The sequence below is a fragment of the Marmota flaviventris genome, chromosome 1, assembly GCF_047511675.1.
Source record: "Marmota flaviventris isolate mMarFla1 chromosome 1, mMarFla1.hap1, whole genome shotgun sequence".
Taxonomy (NCBI): Eukaryota; Metazoa; Chordata; class Mammalia; order Rodentia; family Sciuridae; genus Marmota; species Marmota flaviventris.
In genome coordinates this window covers 90,567,250-90,594,558 of record NC_092498.1, presented here as the reverse complement: position 1 = coordinate 90,594,558, position 27,309 = coordinate 90,567,250, and the positions used below count along the sequence as shown (strand labels likewise).

The following is a 27,309-nucleotide window of genomic DNA, read 5'->3' as shown; positions in this document are numbered from 1 at the left end:
GATCAGCTATTAATCAAGGCACAGGGGAAAGTTAACCAGGTAGGCTTGAGTTGAAATCCAACTTCTGCCATTTATTCTCTGTCCAATCTGTGCTAAATTATTTAACTTCCCACCGTCTGTTTCCTCATCTGCAAAAGAGTAATAATTAATTTGTTCAGCAAATATTTGGTAAACACCAGGGCTATAAAAGCATTGGTGATGGAGGTGAATATGGAAGGCACAGCCCTTGGTATATAATTGTAAAGAGGATTAAAACAAAATGTGTATAATGTGCCTGGTAGAGAACTTGGTGAGAACACGCTCATTAAATACGATTCCTATTTGAAGAAACTGAGTATGCTATTTGTAAGTTATCTTCCTCTTTAAGTTCCTAATATTTCTTTTAGTGCTAAGATCAAACTTGCTGTCGATGTGTACTGGCACACGTGTGTACTCACATGTAATGCTGAGTCATAATAGGAGTTTGGGGGAAGTGACCTGGATGGACCCCAGGAGGGTCAAAGAGCCTCCCCCAAATATATGCAAATCATAGTATATACATTTTAAAACTTTTATCAGATTCACAGAGGGTGTCCTTGACTTATAAACACTTAAAACAGTGGATGTGTAACCGATGTGATTCTGCATTCTGTATACGGGGTAAAAATGGGAGTTCATAACCCACTTGAATCAAATGTATGAAATATGATATGTCAAGAACTATGTAATGTTTTGAACAACCAATAATAAAAATAAAAAAATAAAAAAAAATTATGTCAAGAAAAAAAAAAAAAAAACCTTTCTAAAACCCCGGAGCAGATTGGTCTGCTATTCTGGGATTCTCGAAACAAAACAAAGATTTGAAATGGAAACTCTGAAGTGACAATTAATCCCAGGTCGGAAGATGGCTTTTGTCTGGTATGGTGCTGAGCCCTTCAGCTTCCTGAATGTGAGAGGGAAGCCTGTGCATGTCAAGGTCATTGCCATCTGAGTCCCTGGAATTTAGAGGCTTGCTCTCCCACGCAGATGGAACCCCCCTCTGAGATAGCTGGGGTGACAGGGCGAGAAGTGCAAGCACAGGTGTTGGGGATGCTTCTTTAATCTAGGGTGAGCCCAGATCAGAGCACAGAGTCCCCCCCCCCAGCACTCAGTATAACTCTGGGCTCTGACTCAGGAAGCCTGTGAAAGGGGCTATCCCAGGGGGAGATAAATGCCAGAGTGCTGTGATTTTGCTATCATTATTATTTACCTAGTTAACAGTAGGACACCCTTAGCTCCCTGCATTATCTTCAGCTCGGCAGCAGTTATTCCAGCTGCCCTCACTTGAACCTCATTTCCACGTATGATTCCAGGAAAACGGTTTCTTTTGATTTCTTGCAAGATGGAAGAGATGAAAACTAGATGAAAAGAATGAAAGGGGTTTAAAAGGCAAGGAAATGGTATCAAGAAACTGTGTTGTGCTGCCTTAATGAAGCAAGCAAGGAAAAAAATTTAATGCTGGCCTTTTTCTTCTTTGGAGTGAAAGAAAGAAAAATGCTGTTGAGGCAAAAGTAAGGAAATGGATTGAGGTGAAAGAGGAGTTTCCTGGGTATGTGTATATAGGGTTTTTCCTCTGGGGCTCCTAACTCTGTTTCCAAGGTTTCAGGCATTGCTCAGCATGCTTGAGTATTAGCTTATTGTCATTTGAAACCCCGGGGGGCAGAAACTGTCACTTCCCTGTGAAAGCTGTGGCCTTTAGCACCACCCTGTTTAAGCTGTGGCATTCTGAGGTTGATGGTTTATTTGTAGACCCTCAAATGAATGACTGAAATGGTTCCCATAACAAGAACCACAGGCTCCTTTTTATTTTAGCATTACCACCTTCTGCAATTGTAGCCTTGGGGTAGGGGTTTCCTCTACTTTGTCTCCTCATTCTTGTTTGTAAAACTGCAAAAAACAAAAACAAAAGCAAATTAGCTTGAAGTGGTCAGTAATTGCAAAATCATAGCACTTTGGTCAGAGTGCTTGTTAGAGCACACACACAGATTTAGCCTCTAGACTCACACCCAAAATACCTGCTTATGAGAGATATCATTATTCTTTAGGTCAATGAATGACAGGATTCAGTTCAAATCCAGTTCTGTCATTTACTGTATGGCCTTGAGCTAGTTACTTGAAGTTTCATTGTGAAGATTCTATGGGATATCATGCCTGCAAAAAGGGTGGTATGTATGATGTACATAAAAATAAATAGAATGTCATTCATATATAATTTACTAATTAGTAGCTATTATTACTGTGCTACTGCTATGACTGTTGCCACTCCCTGGTAGCAGGGGACAGGACAGAGACTGGGATATGCCCTCTGGATACCATGTATGGTTAAACCTGCCCTTTGAGTAACAACGGTGGCTCTGTCCACACATGGCCTTTTAGAGCCAATTTGACAACTCCTCAGTTACCCAAATAGCTGAAAACTGTGTCAGCCCCTTGTCCCCATGCATTATTGATATTGGCGGTTTCTTTCAGCTGCATTGCAAGGTCTCTGACTGCTGAGAACAGGAAAGGCATTCTCTCCCTTTAGTGGCCCTTGGAGGCGAGCCAGCATGGGATCCCTGCTCCAAAATGTTCCTTCTCTTTAAAGGTGAAAAGCATGAGTCACAGCTGGTCACCCCCCTGGGCTACTTCCGCACAGCCTCTCCTCTGCACCTCCGCTGCTTTTCCCCTGCAACATTTCACGGGTGATTAAAGAGAGGCAAGCGCGCGCTCTGCTGGAGTGAGGTCAGAGCTGTGGTGCAAAGAGGGATTTTCCTCTGCTGTGCAAACACCCCGCGACGTCACAGAGCCTCAGGAACGCTATCAATCCTGACCGCTGCCAGGAAAGTGCTGTCTGACGGGATATTGATTTGGCGCCATGGTTAGTAGCAGCTGGGACAAATGGGGCCTCATCGGCGCTGTGGGGCTCTGGTGGACCTTGCAGATTAGAAAAGCCTGGCCCGGAATGTTTGCAAAAATTGCCAAGTGAGGGGGCTCAGCCAGTAGATCTGTGTTTCAGACCCCACAAAATGACTCGGCTGGAGGCTGCTGCCAAGATGCCCAGAATCATGTAGTCCCTGTACTTTGAAGAAAAAACTCTGATAAGCTCTCAGTTTAACCACCTGCTCAATTGGTGCGCGCGAGAGAAAATGTCAAAGTCCACTCGCTTCGTTTTTCAGAGATCTTTATGCCTTGAAATATGCTACAGCTTTTCTTAGGAGTGGTTTTCCTTCCTGCCTTTTCCCCTTTATTTTTAAGTGGTTTATGATGTATTTATTAGTACTGGATTCCAGGGCTAGATAGTAATGGTGGAAGGTAGGCTAATAGTGAAATGCTAAATCACATTTCTAAACAAACTGAACGGTGTAAATCTCTCTGCCAATAGCCTGACATAAACACATTTTTAGTTGGATGAGAATGTTGTTTCTAAAAGCCATAGTTATCGAATCAAGGCTCCCCAGGTCACCAGTGGTAAATGAACAGCCCTTTGTCAACACATCCTCAACGAAGTTTGATTTTTGCTGTGGAAGGTGCAGGGTTTGGAAAGGTCATATGTTAAAATTTCCTCTTTAATCAGCTAGTTGGAACATGTCAGCATGTATTGACTGAGACACAAATGAATCTTGAAATAAATGAATAAATAAATAGGAAAATTGGTCAGAAGTCCCCAGGAATAGAACAGTCTTAGGGATTGCCTAGAATTGACCTGGCAGAGTGGTTGGTTTCCAAAGAGCCGAATCATATGGAGAATAAGACTCTATAGGAAATACCTCGATATCCATAGGAGCCCTCATGGCAAATGGGACTGATTTCTATGTGGAATGCAGAGGACCCTTCCGCTGTTATTTGAAGGGGTGAGGCTGGACTTGTTCTCCCAAATGCTCTTTGTACCCGGGAAGGGGAGGGGAAGTATTAAATGAAACCTTTCTTATTTAGAGACTCATTGATTCCAAAGGCTCTGTTTGCTTTGCCCATAATGAGAGGAGAGTGATTTCTGACAGGGTCTTAATTGACTTGATGGGAGCTCTTTTCAAGGGCTCAGCACTCTATCCCTTCCATGCTTTGGTTAAAGTTCTCAAGTGCTTCCTAAATCTCATTGAGAATACTTCTCATTTCTTTCCTTACATCTAGCCAAGGCCGTGGGGGAGCCATGTAGCCTCTGAGTCCCCTGGTGGTATGAGGGCATGTGAGCAGTTTGAGAGTCTTTTGCCAAGATTTCTTTGCATGCTAATTACTTTTGCATTGTGTTCTTTAAATTTTATTCCTCTCCATAGATCAAGTCTCACTCCCTGCTTCTAGGAGCCCGTTTTTATCTCAGAAGTAGAAATACAGCATGTATTGCAATGGAGATTTCACCTGTAAAAAGTTATAAGGCCTTTACTATAATGTTATGTGTTGTATGTATTATGTTATGTGTGCACACTTGTGTTTTGTGTTATATGTACGTATGTCCATATATCATATATGATGAGCGCTCATGATAATATGGATCCAAATATTTTTTTTTCACGTGATTTATATGGTTTAATTTATATTGGGTAAACAACTGTTGAGGATTGTTTTAATATGTAAACAAAAAAGAAGGTTAACAGATCTGTTTGTTTACTTTCACCTTTCCTTTTCATTATATTTAATAATTCTCTTAAAGATAATGTAAATTGTTAAGAAAATTGTTTTCTTTTAGTGCCTTCTGTAATGTTACATAATTTTTTCTTTAGCCATTATTGCCAGAATTCCTATCTTCATCCCAGTGCCGGTGAAGACAATGTAAATTGTTAAGAAAATTGTTTTCTTTTAGTGCCTTCTGTAATGTTACATAATTTTTTCTTTAGCCATTATTGCCAGAATTCCTATCTTCATCCCAGTGCTGGTGAAGTCAAAGATAAAACCAATCTACAGCTTCTACAATAGCCATCACTGAACTGCTTGCAGAACTTGCCTGGACACATTGTGAGCTCACCTGTATACATTTTGAACTATCTGTTGGTGCAGCGACTTGTGGTAGTGTTGGGGTATTTTTGCTGATGATGTCACCGGTGGTACAATTTTTCAAAGGAGCCCTCAATTGGCTTAATGTCATGGCATTTTGCATCCTCCTCTACTAGTGATGGTCTAAAATTTGGGGGCCAACAGAGGTGAGGCAAAGAACCTCACCCCCCCACTGGTGCAAAGGCCTATCCACAAGTATAGCTGTATGCTGGACCGGTAGTCAGTGACGGGTATGATCCAATTGCAGTGGTACCAACCTAAGACAGGAGGCTGACGCCTAGAGGTCAGTTCATCCGATGACGGGTAAGGACCATATGTTGAATTGGACTGCCTAACAGGCACGGTCCCTAAGCCACATGCTTGTTGTTTAAACAGAGAGGGGGAGATGTTGAGAGCCACAGCCGAAGGGGCCCCAGCAAACTTCCAGCTGCCAGCAAACTTCCAGCTGCCGGCTGATGATTGGCTCACAGCGGCCCCAGCAACATCTAGCTGATTGGCTCCTCGGCCCCAGCAACATCTAGCTGATTGGCTCCTCTGCGGTGATGCTCATTGGACTGTTTCCCTGCCCTTTCAGACCACGGAGCTGCTCATTGGGGGACTTTTTTGGCTCCGCCCACGTGACCCAGCCAATCGGCCTCAAGAGCAGGAGGATTGTGGGAGGTGGAAAGAAGCTTGTGGGGGGAGAGAGAGGCTTGTAAAAAGCCGGTGGTGGCAGTTGAGGCTCTGAGGGGTTTTCCTGAGGAGCTGTGTGGTTTGGTGTGTGGTTCTAAAAATAAAGTTAGTTTCTTTTGACAAGTGGCTCCTGATTGTGCCCAGCCAGACTGCGGCAATGTATCAACTTCTGCTAGATCTGTCAGCTTGTATGTGGGAAGGATTATGGGCTGATTCAAGGTGGCTTCAGGGTCTTTTTTTTTTCATTAGCATGGATCTGTTAAAAGCATGTGGGTGGAAGGGATTCTTATAGACCATTATTCTTTTATTCTCCTGGGTCTTCAAAATCCTTTCATTTCTGAGAATCACAGGGACTAGAAAGGACCATCTAGATGTCCCCAAGGACAACTTGGAAAACATTATCAGGAGTAGTTAATATCCTTCACTCACCTGTGTGCTGACTCACACACAGAGTAACATTTCACTTCTCTGGAGGGTGAAGGGAAGCATTGTACTCTGCCAGGTAATTGAAAGTGGACCCTTTAATGCTGTAAAGTGTGTACTGCTTTTCCCTGTATGGACCCTTGAACCTTAAATGAAATAAACTTCACAGACCTTCTCAGAGAGGCCCAGTGGACTGGTGATCAGTTGTTCTGTTGTGGTGGGAGAACAGTGATGGTCAGGGCATTCATGATCTCGGTTCTCTAGGAGATGACAGGTGAATGGGTTCTTAAATCCGCTCTCAAGTTTCTATTCTGGCCTCCAACCAATGCCTCCTTGGCCCCTCTCCCCTTGCCACATGGCTCCCCCCATAACTTATCTCCTAGCATTCCCTTGAACCCAAGCTCCTTCCTGCTTCAGGATCTTCATAGTGTTGGTCTCTCTTGTCAGATGTATTTTCTTCCTACTTGTTACCTGGTCAACTCCTCCAAGTCTTGGTTCAGGTGTTACGTGTTCATGGAAGCCATCCTTGGACCTGGGTAAATTAGAGAGGGCTGCAAAATCTGTCGCTCCTCTCCTCCTATTCCTGCTTGAGAGATAGGGTATGTGTCTCCTTCCATTGAATCAGAACTAGCCCTGTGATTGCTTTAGCCAACCCAGTGCAGCAGAAGGGATGCATGCCAGCTTTGAGTCTGCCGTTAAGAGGACTGGTGTCTTCTGCCTCCTCTCTCTGGAACATTTGCGCTGGCAATCTAGCACCCATGAAGGGTGAGACCACATGGAGAAATCATGTGGAGAGGGAAGTCCCAACATCCCAGCTGTCTCTGCCAAGGTACCCGACATGGGAGTGAAACCATATTATTAGGTGTATGAGGTATATTCTAGTCCCAGTTGCCATCTCTTGAGAACCCCCAAACAAGACCAGCAGAACGGCCTGGTCAACGTACAGAAGCATGAAAGAAAAAATGGTTGTTTTAAGTCACCAAAATTTGGGAAATGGTACATTACACAGCAACAAATAGTTGAAATATTACCCTATTTGTAAATAGGTCCCATCTCCATGATTCTTTGTATTGCACTCTGTTTAGCACCTTTTACTTTACAATGATATAGGTGTTGTTTTAAAATCTGCTTACTGTCTAGTTCTCCAGTTATGTTAAAGCTCTATGGTACAGAGACTGGAGCATTTCTATTGGCCGTTGCATACCTAGTATCACAGAATGCACGGCACACGGCAAGTACTCAGCAAATGGTTGTCAGACAAATGAATGAATTTTAAAAGGTTCCAGCATTGAATTCATTATGGCATCTTTCTTCCCTAGATATAGAGACAGATCTTCAAATCTTCACCTCTAGTGAACTTGCAAAAGCAACGTTTGAAAACCCTTTCTACCTTTCTTTGCAAATCAAAATCCTGGTGAAAGTGGACCCTTTTATGCTGTAAAGTTCGTACTGCCTTTCCCTGTATGGCCCCTTGCATGCACTATACGCTTGCCCAATAGATTCTAATGCTTCCCCATTGACAAGCGCATAAAAGCCCTAAGGTTTAATGTGGCAACCTAGACCCTCCTGTCTGCATGTCCAGTCTCAGCCTAGTGTCCTTTCCTTGATCCCCTGGCACCTATCACAGCATGTTCTTTGCTGTCACCTGTGTTGCTGCCCAGGGACCAGGCAGTTTTCTACTTCCCTGGTCCCTCTCTTTTATATTTCACTAATTCCCAGAAGAACCCCCTCCTCCAGGAAGCCTTTACCAACAGCCTATGCTTTTGGTGGGCATTCCTTCTTCTTATTTATGAGCAAACCACTGAGCCCAAATCTCAGGTAGAAGTAGAGGCATTCTTGATCATGGAGCACAGGGCAGGGAATCTGGCACCATGGTTTCCAGGTCCGGCTCTGCTGCACACTTGTGCAGTTATTTAACCTGATTGGGCTGAATTCCTCATCAGTACAACTAGGAGCTGGGGTGACAGGATGGCTGATATCCCTTCCAGCTCTGAGGTTTCCTTATTCAGATTTGCTTTACAGTGATAGGAGGAACCACGCGCTGATTTATGTACATTTGGGTCAGAATTTGGCTGACTATAGCATCAGCAGTTTTACATGTACAAAAATTTCAATTTCATTAGTGCAGCCAAGTTAATTCTGCTGGGTTGGCAGTGTGTTCTGAGAGGCAGAGTGGCCACAGGGGCTGGAGGAATCTCACACAGTCATGCTGCCTTGCTGTTAGCTAGAGGATAAGGGGGCAGTGAGAGGGAAGCTGGGGACCTCTTGGACCTCCGCCACTTTGTTTCTAAACTAGGAATAATAAAAATAATTGGTAATAATTGGTGTCTCATTTACTTCAGTGTTGTTTTGAAGGGCTTGTGCATATGCTATGGTGATGACTTGATATGTCATTATTAAGATACAAGATCATTAATCTATGCATCAAAATAATAAAGGCTCCTTGCTTTGCTCTCTCCAAGATTCCTGTTCCATCCTCTGGTATCCTGTTGGAAGAATGAGCCTGGGGAGGATCTATTTTCTGAGTGCCTCCAATGAGACACTGGTCTATTTTCAGTCTTGACAATTGTTTATGGGAGGAATTATATGAATCAGGATTCTTTATCAATGATAAATATCCAACTCAAATTAGTTTAAGTAAAAAAATGGTGGAGGGAGCATTTTTTTTTTTTTTTTTTTTTTGATTCATGTAACTTCAAAGACTATGGGTATCTCTGACTTCAGGCAGGGTTGGGTCAAGGGGCTCAAAAAATCTTTTCACATTTTATTTTCTTTGTTTCCTCAAGTTCTTTTCTCTGTTGATGTCATTTTTTTTTCTGGTATATTCTCTCCACATGGTGGAAAAGATACCAGAGCCACAATAATCTGAAGCCAAAAGATTAACTCTAAGAGAATGGATCATCTCATTTTCAAGTGACCACATTATAATCCCCCATAAGAAAGCCATCTTGGATCTGTTTTAGTTATATGCCAGTCCTGACTTGTCACTATTCAGAGGTGTAAGGTACATGACAGATTGTCTAACTTGAGTTCTGTTTCCGACTGTCATATCTATCCTGGTGGGATCAGATCCAGGTTTTCTGATCATATTTTTAGTCTCAGGAAAACCCCAGCTATCTCAGGTCAGATTGTGGCATTCAAATCAGAGAAAGTGAGGACTAGAAGTGGATCCAGGGGTCCCATATGTTTCCCACTCTGTCTGGATTCTTCAGATGCTCCATAGATGTTCATGTAACCAACTTGGCCATGGCCAGAGAAGAGAAGGATTGTGTCCTGGGTAAAGGGCTCATCAGTACCTCCCCAGGTCCTTTGTTTTTCTAGTGAAACTTCATCAGAAGGATTACATGAACATCTATGGAGCATCTGAAGAATCCAGACAGAGTGGGAAACATACGGGTCACTTCAGGCTACAGAGAAGACATCAGAGGGAAAAGTTGTGTGATAGTGTTACTGCACAGGCCCCTTGTCTGAGAATGAAGTCAGTGGGAAAGAGCAGTCTCTATGGACAGTCAGTCCCTTATGGGGCTGGCTCACATCTGGTGTGGGTGGCAAGGAGGGGCTGCTGTGCCTGGTGCTACTTTCGATGTCCTAAATGTGTCTTCAGAATTTTCCTCTCAAAGACTTTCTTGCTGATGTCACTGCCAAGTTGTGAAAAATGGATCAAGGGTACAGGCTGGCTTCATGGAGGTCAAAGCAAGCAGTCATACTCTTGTAGCTGGAAGATGCGGGTTCATGTAGAGACTGTGCTTTGCCTTTTCTGATTTTGTCTGTGCTCTTTGTTTGACTTTGTAGCTGGAGTCCTCCTGTGGAGCCCTTGTTATCATTTGTCCTGTGGTTGTCACATGCCCTATGGAAGGTTCCTGGAGAGCTGGCTTCAGTGCCACATGTGTCCATGTCACCTCCCACTTAGAACCACCCCTGGCTCCCTAACATCTGTAGGAGAGAACCCAAGGTTCCTCTTGACTTCAAGGGGCTGGCTGACCCTTCCAGCATTTTCTTCTTGCTATCCCTACTCATGTGTTTATCTGCAAGTGGATTGTTGGACATCCCAGCCATTTTCATGTTTCCACTCCCTTTTTCCTACCATGTCCTCTTCATGGAATTATCTGCACCACCCACCTGCCATGTAAGTATCTTTTACTCATCCACCTTCAAATTGCAGTTCAAATGTCACCCCCACTATGCAGCCCACTAACGTCCCTTCAGTATTTGTGGCCTTTTTATCTACGCTCCTGCAGCAGTGCTACTTTCTCTGGTATGTGCCTTTCCCAGTCTTTTTATATGTCTGTAGGGCGGAGGCATAGCAAGGGGAAAAGAACATGAACTTTGCCTTCTGATCTGGGTTTGAAACCTGCTCTGCCATTCATTAGCTGTATGTCTTTGCAAAAGTTATCTGACCTTTGAGGGCTTCTTCTGCATAAATGGGCATAATGAGGCTTTGCTGAAGTCTTTTGTTGACGATGAAATGAATCAAACTGGGATACGTGTAGCATGGTGCATGATGGTTCTTGATAACTGGTAGGGGTGGTAATTGTTGTTTTGTGATTATTATCAAATCATGAAATCTTGAAGATGAAAGAGGCCTGAGCATCATTCTCATGCCTATTCCTTTCCCCCGGTCAGATACTCATGCAGCTTCTCCCTGAACTCTGCTTAGGACAGAGAGCTCACTTTTTAATCTTTTATGATACTTAATACTGGTATTGCTGGTACTTAGGCTAAGTTACATATATATATATATATATATATATATATATATATATATATATATATTTGGGAGACTAAATTGTTGGTTATATGTATTTAGTGATATTTGACAGTGTGAGATTTCCCTAAGAAAGCTGAGTTGGGAACATCTATAGGAGAGAATCAGAAAAGGTAAAGCACAGTCTCAACATGAACCCGCATCTTCCAGCTACAAGAGTATGACTGCTACTGAAAAGTCGTGGGTGGCTTTGTGCTTTCTTAGACTTTTCAATTCTGGGTCCTTTTGCATCTGATTTTGGCTTGCCTCCTAGTAGAATGCCTGTAGAATTGTGGCAGGTAGTATTATTGCTATATCAAGCTACCCTGTGATGGATAAGGAGAGAACAAATCTTGAGTGACATAAAACCATGGTGCATCTAAAACTTTAATATTTTTTAGACAAAAGGCACTGGGTTTGATTCTCAGCACAACATAATAAAATAAAGTTATCAGAAAGACATTTTCAAATGTGGTTTGGAATACTGGATTAGGCACAAATAATCCTACATAGTTTAAGGTACTTTGGCCTCGGTTCTCTCATCTATAAAGTGGGAGCATTGGGCACTCAGAGATGGGAAAGACAATAGTGGGCAAAGTCTATAACTATTTCTCTTCCTTATTCCACCAGAATACCTTTAGCTTTTTGTTTTGAAGCTGAAGTATGTATTGGGGTCTCTTACAAGGTGTTATTTGAGATAAAATATTCTGTTGCTTAAAAGCTTTGAAAACCTTGAAACTAAAAACTACTGTTGCTGTAAAATAAAGCCAAGATATATCTATATCTATATCTATCTATCTATCTATTTACCAACTTTTTAATACATGTGTAGTTTTAACAACTTTTTCTGAAATGAAACAAAATCTTGTTTTAGGAACTTTTTATTAAAAAAGGTTTAACTTATTTATCTCTTATTTGCTTGATTTCTTTTTATCTCCAAATTTGCCTTTCTCTGACTTATCAAAGTCCCACTAACATTAGGAACAAGTTATAGGCATAGGACAGAAGGCAAAGGCCATTCTTTGTCATTCCCTTCTCTCCTGTCATCCCAGGCCAGTCCTTGGTGAAACCATGACAGAATACAAGTGTGTATTCAGCACAACTCTATCTTTTCAGCATTCCTCCCCCACCCCCGCACCCAAGTACCTCCAGAAGAACTCAAAAAATATGAAAGGTGTAATGGACACAGGAAACCTTTTTGCTCAGATTCCTTGCACATGTGGAAACTGGCACCTTGTGTGGTGGGAACATATTTGTATAGGATGACATAAGGAGCCGGAACTCACACTATGGTTGTCTCTGGTTCAGTTCTTTTTCTATAGGGAACTTCTGGGTCCTTTGGTTTTCTTATTGCAAAATGGAGATAATAATAATATTTGTCCCATAAAGTTGTTGTATTATATGAGTGTAGAACCTTTAGAAGAGCGCTTAGAAGTTTCTGTTGTTTGTTATTGTTATTATTACTGCACTTCCATACTCTGACAGCAGGCTGTCCAAGATGCATAATTTCCTGTTTACATTCTATTTCACTGGGTCACTGTTCTCAGACTGGGTGACTTTGGGTAATTGGTTTTATTCAGATAAATGAACTCCACATTGATATATTGGCTACTTAGTGTTATCTTTGTCTGGTAATAATGCCTTAATTCAGTGAAGATGTACGTAATTCCAGAACACCTTTAGGGATTGACTTTAATGGAGTGACTTAAATCTATGGAGGTGAATGGGCAAGTCACTTTTGATCCAGCAGTTCTCATATCCAGGTATCAGGTACTTTCTCTACCAGAATAGAGCCAGCCACATCATTACTCTCACCTCCAATGACTGGGAAGTAAGTGATAACTACCAAATGAGTGACCATTTAGAATTTAGGCACTACCATTGTATTCCTTTGTCAAGGTCAAATGAATGGAACTTTACTTGCCCAATGAAGGAAACCTAGTGCTCACTTTTACTTTTAACTTACTTTTGAGAAGTAAGCAAATATCTAATAGAGAAAGAATGCTGGAAAAGTGGCTGAAAGAAATTTTACCTGAGAGTGAAGAAAACGAATGTATACAGAGTGTTGCACTCTGAATCTCAGGATCCATGAGTCCCAAGTTCCTAGTTTGAAGTGGCAGTGGCCTTACCCACAAAGGAGCTTGGTGACCAGTTCTGTGATGTCAGGGCTGCACTGTTTGCAGCCCCCAATCCCATCCATAGTCCCATTCTTAAGTGAGTTGTTTTATTGACTTTGTGAATGACCTAGGGGAACAAGTAATGGTCCACAGCAGCCCAACCAAAAGCGACCCCCCCACACCCCATGTGGCATTTATATGCGGTATTTCTCTCAGCTGGGATTATATACCCTTTATTTTCCAGAGTGGGGACAGGGGAGTGGGAGAGATTCCCACGAGCTAGAAAACAGGACCTGTGAAGGGAAGAAAGCTCCAGGCAGAAACTCCAGGGAACCTCGCCGCTGCTGTGCACTCTTCCCCAGCCCTCTGGGAGGATACAGACTTTCCTTCCCTAAGATTTGCGCGCGCGGAACTCTGTCCTTTATGTTGTGCGGGATCCAAGAGCGATAGACCCAGCGCGGCTGTGGGTAGTGGTGGCCGTGGGCCGCCCTGCGGGGGCGGGTGTGCTGGCCGGAGGCTGGTGCCCAGCGAGCGTGTGGCCTGCAGACAGCCGTGCGGCGCGCCCCTCCCTCCGCGCCCAAGCGGTGCCAGCGCCAACGCCAACCCCAGCGCGCTGACAGACGACTTTTCTCACTTGTCAGTTTTCTCGCTTGTCAGCAGAGCTGCTGGTAAGTGAGAGAAAACAGAGAGGGGGCGCAACGACTGCGAGGCGGGGGAGAGAGGGGCTGGGGGGGGGCTCGGGGCGGAGCCCGGGGGCGAGGCCCGGGGTCAGACCACCCGCCCGCGCCAGCTCCCCTCAGCTCATCCCGACTCCTCTCTCCCCTGCTCACTTTCTCTCTTCTGTTCCCTGACTTTCTCCCCACCCATTCTCCCTTTCTCCTCCAAATCCTTCAGCTGCCACCGTGATCGCTTCTGTGGCTTTGTTTAGCCGGGGGGAAAAGAATCTGAATAAACCTGAGGTGCTTCCTCCTGGAGCAGGAGGAGCACAATCCCCATGTCTATCCCTGGGCATTAACTCCAGATCATGGCTGGTTTCCGCAGCTGCCTCCCGGGCACACCTGGGGTCAGAATCGCCCGCGATCTGAGCCTCCTGTAAGCGGGGTCTGGGGGGCGCAGACTCGGGAGCGCACCCAAAAAGTGACAGGCAAACGCGTGCCGCGCCCAGCTGGGGATCGCTGGCCGGGCCAGAAAGGAGACTGGGAAGGGACAGCCCGAACTCTCTCCGCCTCACCCCCAGCCGAACCTGCAGTTATGGAGTCCCCAACCAAGGAGATTGAAGAATTCGAGAGCAACTCTCTGAAATACCTTCAACCGGAACAGATTGAGAAAATCTGGCTTCGGCTCCGAGGACTGTAAGTAAACCTATTTACTTCTCTTTCCCTATTTCCCTTCACCCATCCTTATTTTCTCACACAACAGGAAGCATATACTTATCCCCTTTCTGCATGTACCTTTAAATCCAACCCTAAAAGTTCCACAACTGCCTCTCTGTTAATTAAAGTCACTGCTACCTTTCTTCTAACGCAAGGAGGGTTGTCTTTTTTTTTTTTTTTTTTAAAGACTCTTTGTTATTTCCAAATCTCTCCTTTTTTGGGGAAGGGGATATGTCCTTAGATGAGCACAATTGGTAGCGAGGGGCCTTCCCGCTCTTTTGCCTTAGGGAGGAAAGTTTGGGGACCTTGCTCAGGGACTTTTATTCAAAGAGTTTTCCCTGCAAACTGCTTTGAGCACCTTGGCGGGTGGTCCAAGAACTCACCAACAATTCACCTTAAACGTATATTCTGGTTGCTGGATTCTCTTCTGGCTCATTCCAGCTTAGTGTGTGTGTGTGTGTGTGTGTGTGTGTGTGTGTAATATTTCTGGCAGAAAAGCTCTTACTAGAAAGAAGGGCTATTATGGAGAAAAGTGGGGGTCAGAAGCATTATTGGAGTTTCCTAGCAATATCTGAAGAGCAAAAAAAGGTATTTGCCTTTCATTTGGTGACCAACATGGTAGATGGATCAATGGGAAGAGATCGCTGAATTTCAGTCACTTATTGGATTCTGGTTTTGGACACTGAGGAGAGGTGACCTGAAAATCGTGTGTGTGTGTGTGTGTGTGTGTGTGTGTGTAATAATTCATAAACAATGAACTTCTGGTCACTTAGTTCTAAAGCTGCAGTGATGGTTGTACATTTCCAGTTTGCTTCTCAGTTGACCAGGAAGCTCCCAAAGACCCCTTCCATGACTACTATATATTCATTTTAGCACCTATTTGGCACCAGAGACCTAGTGTGGTTTAAAAAGTCATTTTTCTCTAAATATGTTCCACAGACTTTCTGTTCCTACTAAGGCACTGGTGGGAAAACCAGCTCTTTGCTATTTTGTTTTGCTGCCATTATTGTTTTTGAAAGTGTGTGTGTGTGCGCACGCACACACACACACACCCACACACACCCACAGCAAAGCGAAACAAATAAAGGAGATGCTGATCTAAGGTGGCTTGTCTTGGGATGACCACATCCCAGTACAATATAAGGGGTCCTCATTGAAAGGAGTGATTTATAAGAGTCATTCCGTCAGTAATCTAAGTGAGCTTCATTGCCATTGGCCTCATGGGAAACCTTACCAAATAATTTGATTTTGACTTGTGTGGCCACAAGTAGAAGTGGTAAACTTATTTGGAAGTCTTGTCTCTCTGGCTGGCAGGCTCTTCTCACAGTTTAGGTGTCTGCAGCTCTTTCAGAGCTGTGTTTACAGTAAGCTCATGTTCAGTGTTGTGAACATTACATCCAATTTTACCGTGCTGCATACAGAAAGTCAGTTCTGTTTACAAAGTCTGGGTGTAAGGTGTATGATGTGAAAGTGTGGTCAGCCTCGCCTTAGAGGGACTCATATCCACACACCCAGGCACTGCTTCTCTTGCTTAACATTCCACGAAGTCACTCAGGCTAGCAAAACTGAGGTGAGAACTTGTGCAAGAAAGCATTTAGCACTTACACCACTCTGTCTTGTAGCTTTCTCAGTTTTCTATCTGTTAGGCTTTTCTCCCCAGCGTGTTGTGGAGTGATGAAGTCACACTTTCATTTTCTAGTCTCTCCTATTGACCCAGAATCTGGTGCCTTTGAACATGAAAGGCGTGGGTTGCCTCTTCCCCCAAAGTGTTTTGGAATCCCTCTTGCTGTCCTCCCTCCTGGAATAAGCTGCTTAACAGCAATCCTATGGCATCTTTAACTTGACTTTCTAATTTAGAAGGGTATGTTATTATTTGTTATTATAATACATTTTTTCCTGCTACAATGACTCTACTACTATTCTTACTATCATTTTTTTTTTTAATGCAAAGCAGTGGTGCTGGAATCAGTTGCTAAGGACTCCAAAAGCCAAAGCACATGCTCATTTATACAACTGGGAATAACACTTCAGAGGTCCACAAAATAGAAACCCTTAGGAGAAGGAAGGGAGTGTGTATGTATGTGTGTATTTGTCCACACAACAGATTGTCAACAAGAGAAAGGGAGCTGCTCTTTCAATATTTTAGAAAGAGCCAGTAGCTAGTACAATTGGATTTTCATATCAATTAATTATCGCAACACTTTATTGGAAGGGTTTTATATGTGACCACAGATGGTCAGGAATTCAGTTCAATTGGTCTGAAAGCATATGAGTTTAGGACATGATCACCTCATGCTTGGATTGTTCAATGGTGTCACTTCTCCTTGCTGGAGTCTCCCCTATTTAATCTGTTGTTGAATTCTATCTCTTCCATTAGGGTGAAAGTTCTACAGGACAGATGCTTTATGTGTCTTAATCCTGCTGAGTCTTTAACAGTGTTTGGTACTCAATCAAAAGGTGCTGAAGAAAACATACGGATTCTGATGTGAACTTTTTAATATGCAAAATGAAGATGAATATATATTTGAGTCAGCCTATGAGCCTTAAAACCTATCAACCCTGGTTGACAGGGAACAGGTTTTATTAGTGTCATCTAAACTGGTATGAGAACTGGGTAAGATGTGACAAAGCCATGACCCAGGGCTGGATCCTGTTGGCATATTTACTGAGGTTCGCTCTACCCTCTCCTCATAACTCCCTTTTCCGCACTGGGGAGGCTTAGTCTCTATCAGCAGCAAGAGGATTTCTGTGATTATCATCTGCAAGGAATCTACAGTGCAGGAAATACAAGGGATGACTCCCTATCTATTCCAATTCCATCAGTCCTCCTGCTTTATCTGCCTCGGACTTCTCCCGATCTGAATACTGTAGAGTTTATTGATTCGTTATGCACATTATTTTCCTCCCTTGACAAAATATCAGCTCCTTGAGTTTTTTTTTTTTTAATCTTGATCTGCTTTGCTCACTGGTTTATGCTTGATGCTTGGTGTATAGTGAATTCCCAACACTTATATGAAACCTAGAGCTATTTCACATGTTTTTTGAGGAAAGAATCAAGAAAAATTCTTAACCCAGCATTGTGGCATTACCAACATATGAATAGTGTATGAATATTGGAAATCTGATTCTTAAACACTGTCTACCCCAGCTGAGATGATAACAGCCTGCAAGCCTAGGTGTTTACAACTACACGGATTCCTCTGGTCTTCCAATGAGGTGCTGCATGCTAATGCAGGGAGGCCAACTGTGATGTGAGTGAGGTGATGTTCCTCAGTCTCCCTCTGCAGTTCTACCAGCTCTGATACCCAGGTTCACAATACTTTAAGTCAGAAGGGAACAAACACTGCTCACCTGAGCTTTTTGAAGTCAATCTGTCAGGGGGTGTTGCTCTCTCTCCTGAGAGCAGCTTCATTTTCACTTTTCTGTGAACTTATAATTGTGTCCCATGGGCTGTTGTTATATTTCTCTTCTCTGTAAGAGTGGGTAGAATTTTTAAGAGCTCCTCCTAATTGCATTGTTGGCAATGGGCATTCTTTATAGCCTGATAATGTGGGGGAAGCCTCAGGGGTTTGAGGAAGAGGGTCTTGACTTGTGCCTTGGGTCCTGACCAAGAGTGTTTCTGTTGCTGCTTGCTGCAAGATGACAAAAAGTTGTTCCTATGTTTGTGTGTGTGTGTGTGTATATATATATATATATATATATATATATATATATATATGCGCTGGAGGATAGGTTTAATGTATTCCTTGGCATTTATTGTCATAATTATAATTATCTAAGTTGTCATTTATTCATTTTGCCCAAATATAAAGTAGTCAGTGGAATAAATTTTATGCTTATACAGTGCTCTGTGAAGGAGATAATTTTTCACATTATTTAAAGTAATATTATGAGTATGTAATAGGTATAACAGCAGGTGCATGACGGCTAGATTAGTGGACTGGAACAACTATTTTTGTCTACCCAGCAACCCCTCCCCACCTACTATGGTAACAGATCTTGCTGCCCGATTGTACCTTGAGCCCTGTCACAGGGAACAGATCCCAACCAGAGCATCCTTCTTTGACATTTCTGTACTGGCCATGGGAGATTGATGCTTTCTGCTTCTTCTGGACTTGGTACCTTCCATTAGTTCTGTTTCCTATTGTCTTCGTGAAGACAGTGAAAAACCCTCAAAGAGAAGTACAGGTGAGAAGATGGAGTGGGAACCCCTGGGTTGGCTCCCGAGCGCCCGGTTCCTGAAGATGTTTCTCTGATTTTTTTTTTTTTGGCTAAACCAGCTGCCTGAGTCAGTCAGTCAGACTGTTTTTGCTTAGGCTGTTGTTTTCCTTTCTCTGAAGTAGTCTTAACTAAAACCCCTGATGTACATAGAACTTAAGAGGCTCTTTCAAACCATACAGTAAAGATGTGTATTGGGGGGGTGCCCTAGGCAAAAACACCTGTATTTTTGGTTTTGTGTTTTTTATTTAAACCTTCTTAATCTTTATTTTATTTCTATTCACCTGAATTCTTAAATAGTATAATTGATGTTCAGTCAACATGAGGCTTCTCTTTCACTCTCTCTTTTAATTTAGTACTAGATATTGAACCTAGGGGCACTGAACCACAGTGTACCACATCCATAATCTTTTTTATCTTTTATGTTGAGACAAGGTCTTGCTAAATTTCTTAGGGCCTCACTAAGTTCCTTAAGCTGGCTTTGAACTTGCGATCTCCTGCCTCAGCCTCCCCAGCTGCTAGAATTACAGGTGAGGTTTATCAATTAACATTTAATGAGTATGTGTTATGTGCCAGTCACTTGGTGAGGCTTGGGTATGCAAAAGTTGGGAAGATGCCTAGCTGACCTTTAGCAGTTCATAGGCTAGGGGGAAAGACTGACATGAATACCCAGATGGGATGAATAGAAATACAGAGGTTCAGGGGGAGCTAGTTCTGCCTGGGAAGAGTCCTTAAAGACATCTCCTCACGTGTACTTCTCTTTAAGGGTTGCTCATTGTCTTCACTAAGATTACTTTCATTGATGTCAGCCTCTTTGCAAAGATACAAGGAAGGTTTATGCAAAGATGTGGGGAAAACACAGAATCATCTACACGGCCCAGAATAAACCAGCTCAGAGTGCTGAACTGTTTTCATGGACCATTAGAAAAGCTGTTTTTTCTTCTAAGGACATGACTTGAGTCCTATTGAGCTTCTTTACGCTCATTTTTCATTAATAATTCCCAAAGGACAGGATATATTTGGGTCTCTTTGCTGACATTCAATGTGGATCTACTAGACAGACCACCCACGTCAGCATTGAAGCAGTTGGTCCCCGGACTGGTCAAGGTAATAGAGTGAGTTCCCCCTATAAATCAATTCACTAAATCTTTGTTATTTTCCTCTAAAGATTCCTATGTGGCCTCCTCTTAACAGCTCTTGCAATAATAGTAAGGGATAGATAGAAGTTATGAATGGTGAGAACAGTGTGTGCTACGGTGTAAAGGCTTGAGAAACCCTGGCACACCAGGGGGAAGGGAGAGGGGACACTGGAGAGGAAGGCATGGGCAGGGAGTGACACATGGAGTTTTTAAAATTTATTTTTCATTTTCCTCAAAATTAAACACGTTCAGAAAGGAGGAGGCTATTTGAGCACATTTTACTATCCAACAAAAAAGTGTTATGTTCTAGGCTTTTCCCTTTCAGTTATCAGGACTTTTTGAAAGATTTTAGGCTAGAGAATAACAAGATGAGATTTGAATTTTAGGATCATAGTTCTGGATGAAGTGTAGAAAACAGACTAGAGATGAGAGTGGGGCCTGGAGACCAGTTGGAGAAGATGCCTGAGTTGAGGAGTGCACTTGAAACTAGAATTGACCAAACTTAGATTTGGAACACACACACACACACACACATACACGCACGCACACACGCACACACACATACACAAAGTTGTCTCCAAGTTTGTTTTGGCTTGGACATGTCAGTGATTTTGGTGCCATTTGCCTTGTTATGGGCTGAGGAGAGAACAGCAGGCTTGGATAAGACAGAGTGATAAGCTTGGGCACAGACATGTTGACCTGGTAAACTTGGAGTGTCCTGTGGGTGACAGCCATCTGGAACTTCTGAGAGGCCGTTGGCTTGGAGCTGTGGAACTGACAGTCCTAGTTCTGAGTTAAAGTCTTGAAAGTGGGACCCAAAGAAGAGGGGAATGACCTGAGTGTCTCCCAAAAGCCATTCCAAAAGAATAATTCTAAAAATTGTTGTTTATTTTCCTAATTAAATAAGTATTTTCCTAATTAATTAATTAATCATTAATACACTAAATATATGATATTAGCATACATTTAGTATATTATCATATATTTAGTGTATTAATAGGTCATCCCACTATTCTCCCATTTAATTAGGAATATCAACACATTTTTATTAGGTGCCTCTTATGTACCAGTTATTAAGAGCTTTGAAGGAATATAACAGTACTAGGAGTCAATCCTTGCCTTCAGGAAACTTAAGAATCTAGTTAAGGAGGTGAGAGAATTCTTATGCATGTGAAGATTAAAAACAGCAATAAAAGATAATAACTAATGCTAAGTGAGAGACAGTGACACCACACTCAGGTTGGGTTTAGGGAAGTTAATATTTGTGTTTGAGAAACTGACTTTCAGTCTTTCTCTTCCTAATAAAATCAAGTTAAGTTTCTCTGAAATGCATTCTGAATGTACAACAAAGGGCAGAAAATGATGACTATAATAAAAAGAGGATAACTAGATTGTCACATTTAGAGTTAAATTTTCTTTACTTGAATATGAATGCAGTTTAATAGCACATCATCACTTCTTATCACTTGGTTGTTTTAATAACTTATTAGCTAATTATAACTCAGTATTTGGCAGCTATGTGCTTATTATTTTGGCCAAATTTTACACATGACTCCGTTGGTTGGAAAGCAGCCCTAGGCAGAGAGGTTTCTGCATTTCCAATTCTAGATTTCTGTCTTTAATTTTGTTTGGCTCATAGAAAACTACTTTCTTCAGTTCCCATTGCTCTATATGGAGGGAAACTGCTTCTGTGATTTAACCTTCTGGCCTTTTTAGAACCAACTAAGATAATTGTTAAATATGAGACACATAAAACAGTCTGTGATAGCTTTGAGAATGTCATTAATGATTTCTTATTAGTAATAAGAAATGAATTCTACAACAAATGGAACAGTGAGTTTGGAGAAAGTGTACTATATCCATATAAAACATTGGTATTCTTCAGCTTTCTATTGGAGTGCACTCTTTATTCCTTTCGACAGCCGTTATTAAACAAAATAAGTGAAATCTTAATGAGTGCAATGTGAAATGTTACTACATTGTGAAATTATGAAAGAGCTTAAGAGAGTAATTCAAATTGAAAATTATGAATAGTGACTTTTATTTATATATTTGAATGAATGTGCACACATCTATATGCAGTGAGCTCAATTATCACTCGTTCACTTAGCAAATATTGTTCTAGCACTTACTCTGTGCCTGACATGTGCTAGGTTCTCAGGATTTATTGAGAAATGAGACAAAAGCTCTCCCTCAGGAAGTGTCCAGTTTACAATTAGAAGCAAATTTTAAACAATATTTCCACAAATAACTATTTATTGTGATGCGTGACACAAAGACATACAGGATACTGTGAAAACTTATAAAGAGAAGGTCCAAAGCTGGTTCAATATTCAGGTTAATCTTAAATCTCACCTTTGAAGGGTAAGATTCAAGGTTAGATATGAAGACTAAGTACATAGTACTTAAAAATCAGGAAAGAGTGTTCTAGGGTACTCAAGACAGGAAGGAATATGATACCTCTGAGAAAAAAGAAATAAGGCCAGTGGTCTCAGCATAGAGAATAAGGAGATCTCAGGCAGGAGACACAGCTGGAGAGGGACCAGATTCTGCCTCATTGCACCAGGGTCCTGAGTCCCCCAGGAAGCCATTGTTTGTAGAGATGGATTTGAGGACTTTAGGGGAAGTAGGCCCAATAGGACTTGGATATAGTGGATGAGAAAATAAGGTGTGATCTAAAATCCAGGTTTTAGCTTGAATCCCCAGGTGCTGTTGACTTAGATCAAGGTCACCAAGGGGCACAAGTTTGCAGGTTTTGCTGTGGGTGCAGTAGAATAGAGATGATGAGTTATTTGGATATGCTGAATATTAGGGACCTGCAGGAGCACACCCCCTGAGGGAGATACAGTGAAGCATGAGCAATTGGGTAAATGGACCTGCAGATCAGAGGAAAGGTCTGGGTTAGAGATATAATGTATAATGCCACAAAGTATGAAGGAAAAAAATCTCTCTCTCTCTCTCTGTGGTGTGTGTGTGTATGTGTGTGTGTGTGTGTGTGTGTGTGTGAGTGAGTGATGCTGAATAAATAAATATTACTACGAATCTCACATGTTGAAAGCATACAGTTTAGCCTGACAGCCTAAATATAAGGAAGGTGCTAGGAGACCAGAAGTTTACATGTATTTTCTCATTGGCATTTGCTTGTTCAAGATAATGGGAAAGCCCAGCTAGTAATTACAGTATATAGCTTTGTTGAGGCTCTTATGTTGACTTCTTCGTGTAATGCCCAGCACAATGAAGGTTTGGCACAGAGACAGCAGCCTGGAGTGAGTGGGATCCTTCTCAGCATTCTAAGGGCAGAAAGAGGCTGTTACCAAGGAAGCCCAAAAGGGTTGAAACCCTCATCAGGCACTTCTGGGAGGTACAGGGCAGGAGCTAGGCAGCTAATATCTGAAGCCCAGAGCCCAGGACAATGTAGAGGGGTGTGGTAAAGCTTGGCTAGGTGGAAACTCTCTGAACCCGGAAAATCAGGTTTGTCCAGATTCCAAATAACCAAAATCCTTAAATAACGTGGACATTTCCTACTCTCTGGAAATACACTTAGTAAATGTGGTAGTAAGGATTAATATATTTTTTAATGTTATTGCTTTTTTATAATATTTTTACTTATTTTTATGTGGTGCTGAGTATCGAACCTAGTGCCTTATACATGCTAGGCATGTGCTCTACCACTGAGCTACAGCCCCAGCCCAAGATTAATCTTTGAAAGCTACTTCCAAATGTGTTTTAGGAGTGGTTTAAATTCAGATTAATACCGCCCACCCCACCACCTCTTTTTTCTACTTCTCTGATTCTTGCCTAAGAATAATTCTGAGGGGTTCTATAATACCTTCAAATTAAGATCCATAAATAGATTTTATTTTGTACTCTATACTGTTCTAGGGAGTCATTACTGGAAATCCTGTCCGCTCACTGTGAGAAACTATAAACATTTTAATTAATAAGGTCTCATGTAACTCATTTGTGAAATGTAAGGATTGATGATCAGAAACTGAGCATCATAAATGTTGTTTAAAACTGCCATTCTGTCTATGGAACAACTAGCTGAAATTGGTAATTGTTAGACGGAAATGATAGAATTGTTCAAAGCACCCATTGCTGAGAGCTTTGGCATAATTTCAGTGCAAGTAACTACTTTAGCTCAGGAAAATTTAGTTCCAATGCTCATTTGATATCATTTGGTGGAGGAGCTCAAAATGGGTCCAAGGAATACATCTGCTAGTCTCCCCTCCTCCTGCCCTGTTTCTTGAACAATGGCTTCATTTTGTCTTATTTATTTATTTATTTTTGGTACTGGGGATTGAGCCCGGGGCACTTAACCACAGAGCTACATCTCCAGCCCTTTTTATATAGAGACAAGAGTATTGCTGAGTTGCTTAGAGCCTAAGTTGTTGAGGCTGGCCTCAAACTTACAATCCTCCTGTCTCAGGCTCCCAAGCTGCTGGGATTACAGGCATGTGCCATCATGCCCAGCTCCTCATTTTGTCATATTTATATTGTTTTAGATTTACATAAGTGCTCAGAGAGCCTTATGCAGAAGATGATACTATGAGACAGGATTTTAGAGGAAACAGGAAGGCCCTTTGCTCTCAGGGAGCTGTGACATTAACTGGAATTCACCTGGAAGTTTCAGTGACCAACAGCTGCTCTCTGCCAGGAGCAGGTTTTGCTGAGCATTGGTAGGAATGGCCTATGGGTCGAGAGAGGGAAGGAGTGCTAGCTACTGCAGTGGACAGGAAAGGCTTAGGAAAAAATTAAACTGTCACTGAAGTTCAACTTGGCAGAAGATAACAGTTTTTATTCTGGCTGATTCTACATGGAGAAAAACAAAGCAGAGAATTGAAGCAACTCTGAATAATTCAATGAAGACAAACAAACCAACCAACCTACCAAGCCGCCTTTAATTACAGGGATATGAATGAAGAGTGAGGTTTGGTCGTAAGCCTTTGGATTTTATCCCCACTTTGGCAGCGCTGTCACAGATATTAAGAGAGATTTTTGTTTTCAGCCTTTCTCATTGATGTTTATTTAAATAAGAGCTGGGCTCCCAGGAAGGAGGTCACCGACATCTTTTCCATTCCCACCCACACAGATTTGCTGTATTTATACCACAGCAAGTGGTTGTAAATGCATGAATAGAGGAATAAATCATTTATGCAAAAAACGTACTACTTGAACTTCAATAAGCGTGACATTTACTTTCTATTTTCTTTCTCTGAAAACCTTTCCATTTCCCGCCCCCTTGGTCCCACCGATTAGCTCACTGCCTGGATTTAAGCAATGGATTTTTAGCTGGAGGGCAAAGTAACAGTGTTTGAGCTGCTCAAGACACCTTGCTTTCCAAGGGAAGATTTCAGCTTTCTGTGAGGAGGGATCCTATTTGGGGGCCTCTTAGACAGTAATCCAAGTACCACAATTTTTAATCCAGGCTCAGGCAAAAAGCAGGCATGACGAAAAGTCTTGGATTTCGGTGTCTGGCCAGCTGTTAGCAGGCAGATGAGGGGCTGGGGAGGGAGAACTAGGTAGAGCCAGGTTTGCTTGAGGAGTGTGGGGTGGGGGGCAAGGAAGGGGCCACAGGACACAGCCACAGTGTGGATTTGCTGTGAGTTGGTAAGGTTTCAGAAGGTGCCTCCTGTGGGCTTGTTTGGTTTGGATTAGGTTACCATCTCCTCGAAGGCTCACTTGCCCCTGCCCGCAATTACTAGATAGACACCTACTCCCAGGAGTGAGTAGAAAACTGATGGTTTTATTTACACCTCTGATTCTGATTAGCATTCTCCTTTTTTTTCCTGTTCACTCTCCTGAACCCCAAACCACACTGGCAAAAGGTGTCTTTCATTTGGTTTTGATCTCTTCACTTCTGGCTAAATCCATTAATGTGTTGTGTCTTTGGGGGATGTCTGTCCCTGAATAGGGGCATCCTTTTCTCTGAAGGCTCAAAGAGAGGGTGGGAGGCCCTAACATAATTTTCCCCAATAGAAGTCCTGGCAGAAAAATCCCCTTGAAATTTTAAACAAAAACTCTTCCCTAATGATTGAGTTGTTCCAGGTGAAAATGAGTTTATATCATTTCATTGTTTTTTAAATTTATTTTCTCTTGCCTTGGATCTTTGACTGGGCAGGAAAATAGAATCATCATGCACATGGTATTTCATTTTGTTTAGAAATGTTTGAGCTAGTAATAGAGGAGGTTATTTTTATCTATTATCTTTTTCCCTGTCCCTAAATATTCTGGTGGAAGGTGTCAGGAGATCAAAAGTTTATATGTATTTTCTCATTGGCATTTATTGTTCAAAATATTGGAAAAAGTAGCAAAGAATCAATATGTACATATATCTTTATAACTCTAGGTATTAACATGCATCACAGAAAGGAAATCATCAGAAAGAAAAGTAAATGTAAAGACCTCCCATTCTCAGCAGCCTGGAGATTAGTTTATGTAACATGGATTTGGTAGAAGTTTCTAGACATATCCAGTCTGCACTGTGCATGCCAATGAAAAACAAAACCTGAGGATCAGATGATCATTCTGATCCTGGCTCCTTTCATGGTTATTTGTGGTATTTTTTCTCCATCCACTTTCCCACAAGTGAGATGTCTATGATCAGCCTCGTGAGAACATGTAGTTAGCTACATAAGTGTTGTTGTCTCCTTTGTCTCCGAGTCTGTCCTCAGCCTCCTCCTTTCCCTCAAGGGAACTGAGAGCTGACACTCAAGATTTCCACAGCTGTCTGATTGTGTGTCAGCAGCTGGGTGGTCTCTTTGGGCAAAGATGGATACAGGATCCTCTCCGGTGGGAGAGGATACACAGGGTACACAGGAGGCCGAGTCTCTCTGTGTGCATGCAGTTATTTCCTGTCCCATCTCCCATACACAAAAGTCTTCTTATGCCCAACTGGGAGGTGTCTTGCTGTCAACCTGAAGCAGAGCCCGAGTTTTGGTTTCTTAAAGCCAGCTCGCTGGAATATTAAGCCTATTTATAAACCTCATTATTACAGCACCCATATGGCTCTTGCTAAAAGATACTCACTTTGAAAAAGGGAAAGACTGCCAGGCGCTTCATAATTTAGCATCAGTGGTTGGTCGACTCTCACTTACTCAGGCCACTAGAAACATTTCCCAAATCATCTGCTTGAATTTGAAGCACTTGATATTTTCATCTGACTGCAGGTGCTCCCAGTGGTTTGGAAAGTCCTAGCTACCAGAGTCCCTTAAAAGCAACCTTGTTCTTACCTTCCTGTTGGTTCTTTTTCTTTTTTCTCTGCTAGTTTTTCCTCTGACCCAGGTAGCTCTGTCCTTGCTATGGAATCACCCCTTAGCCTTGCTTAGTTTCATCCTTTCTTTCCTTGATGGGGGCCAGGAGAGATAAGGTGAAGTTCAGGATCATGAAGTTCTCCTAGACGACACAGTCAAGAAGAGCTTTGGGAAACCTTTAAAAATATTGGGGGTCAGTTCTCCTTGTTCCTGTGTCAGGATCCGCTTGCCAGAATGTGATCCACTGGATGTAAATGGGCTGAAGCCTTCAAGGGGAGGTTTTGGAGCTCACTTTCCCTGTTCTGTACACAGGTGTTTGTACACACACACACACACACACACACACACACACACACAATTTGATACTTCCTGGACAAGCCACAGTTC

At 42.3% G+C, this 27,309-nt stretch overlaps 1 protein-coding gene across 6 annotated transcripts in view; it reads left to right on the top strand.

The window, feature by feature from the left end:
* The window catches only part of Pde1c (phosphodiesterase 1C), a 503,259-nt gene that overhangs the window by 187,454 nt on the left and 288,496 nt on the right, over positions 1-27,309 (top strand). Inside the window, exon 1 of one of the 6 annotated variants that reach the window (XM_027939701.2) lies at positions 14,191-14,291. The exons of the other annotated variants lie outside the window; for them this stretch is intronic. Within the exon in view, the coding sequence (XP_027795502.2) occupies positions 14,191-14,291 (101 nt within the window). Of the gene's footprint in view, positions 1-14,190; positions 14,292-27,309 lie in introns of those variants that run through there. 6 annotated transcript variants of the gene reach the window in all.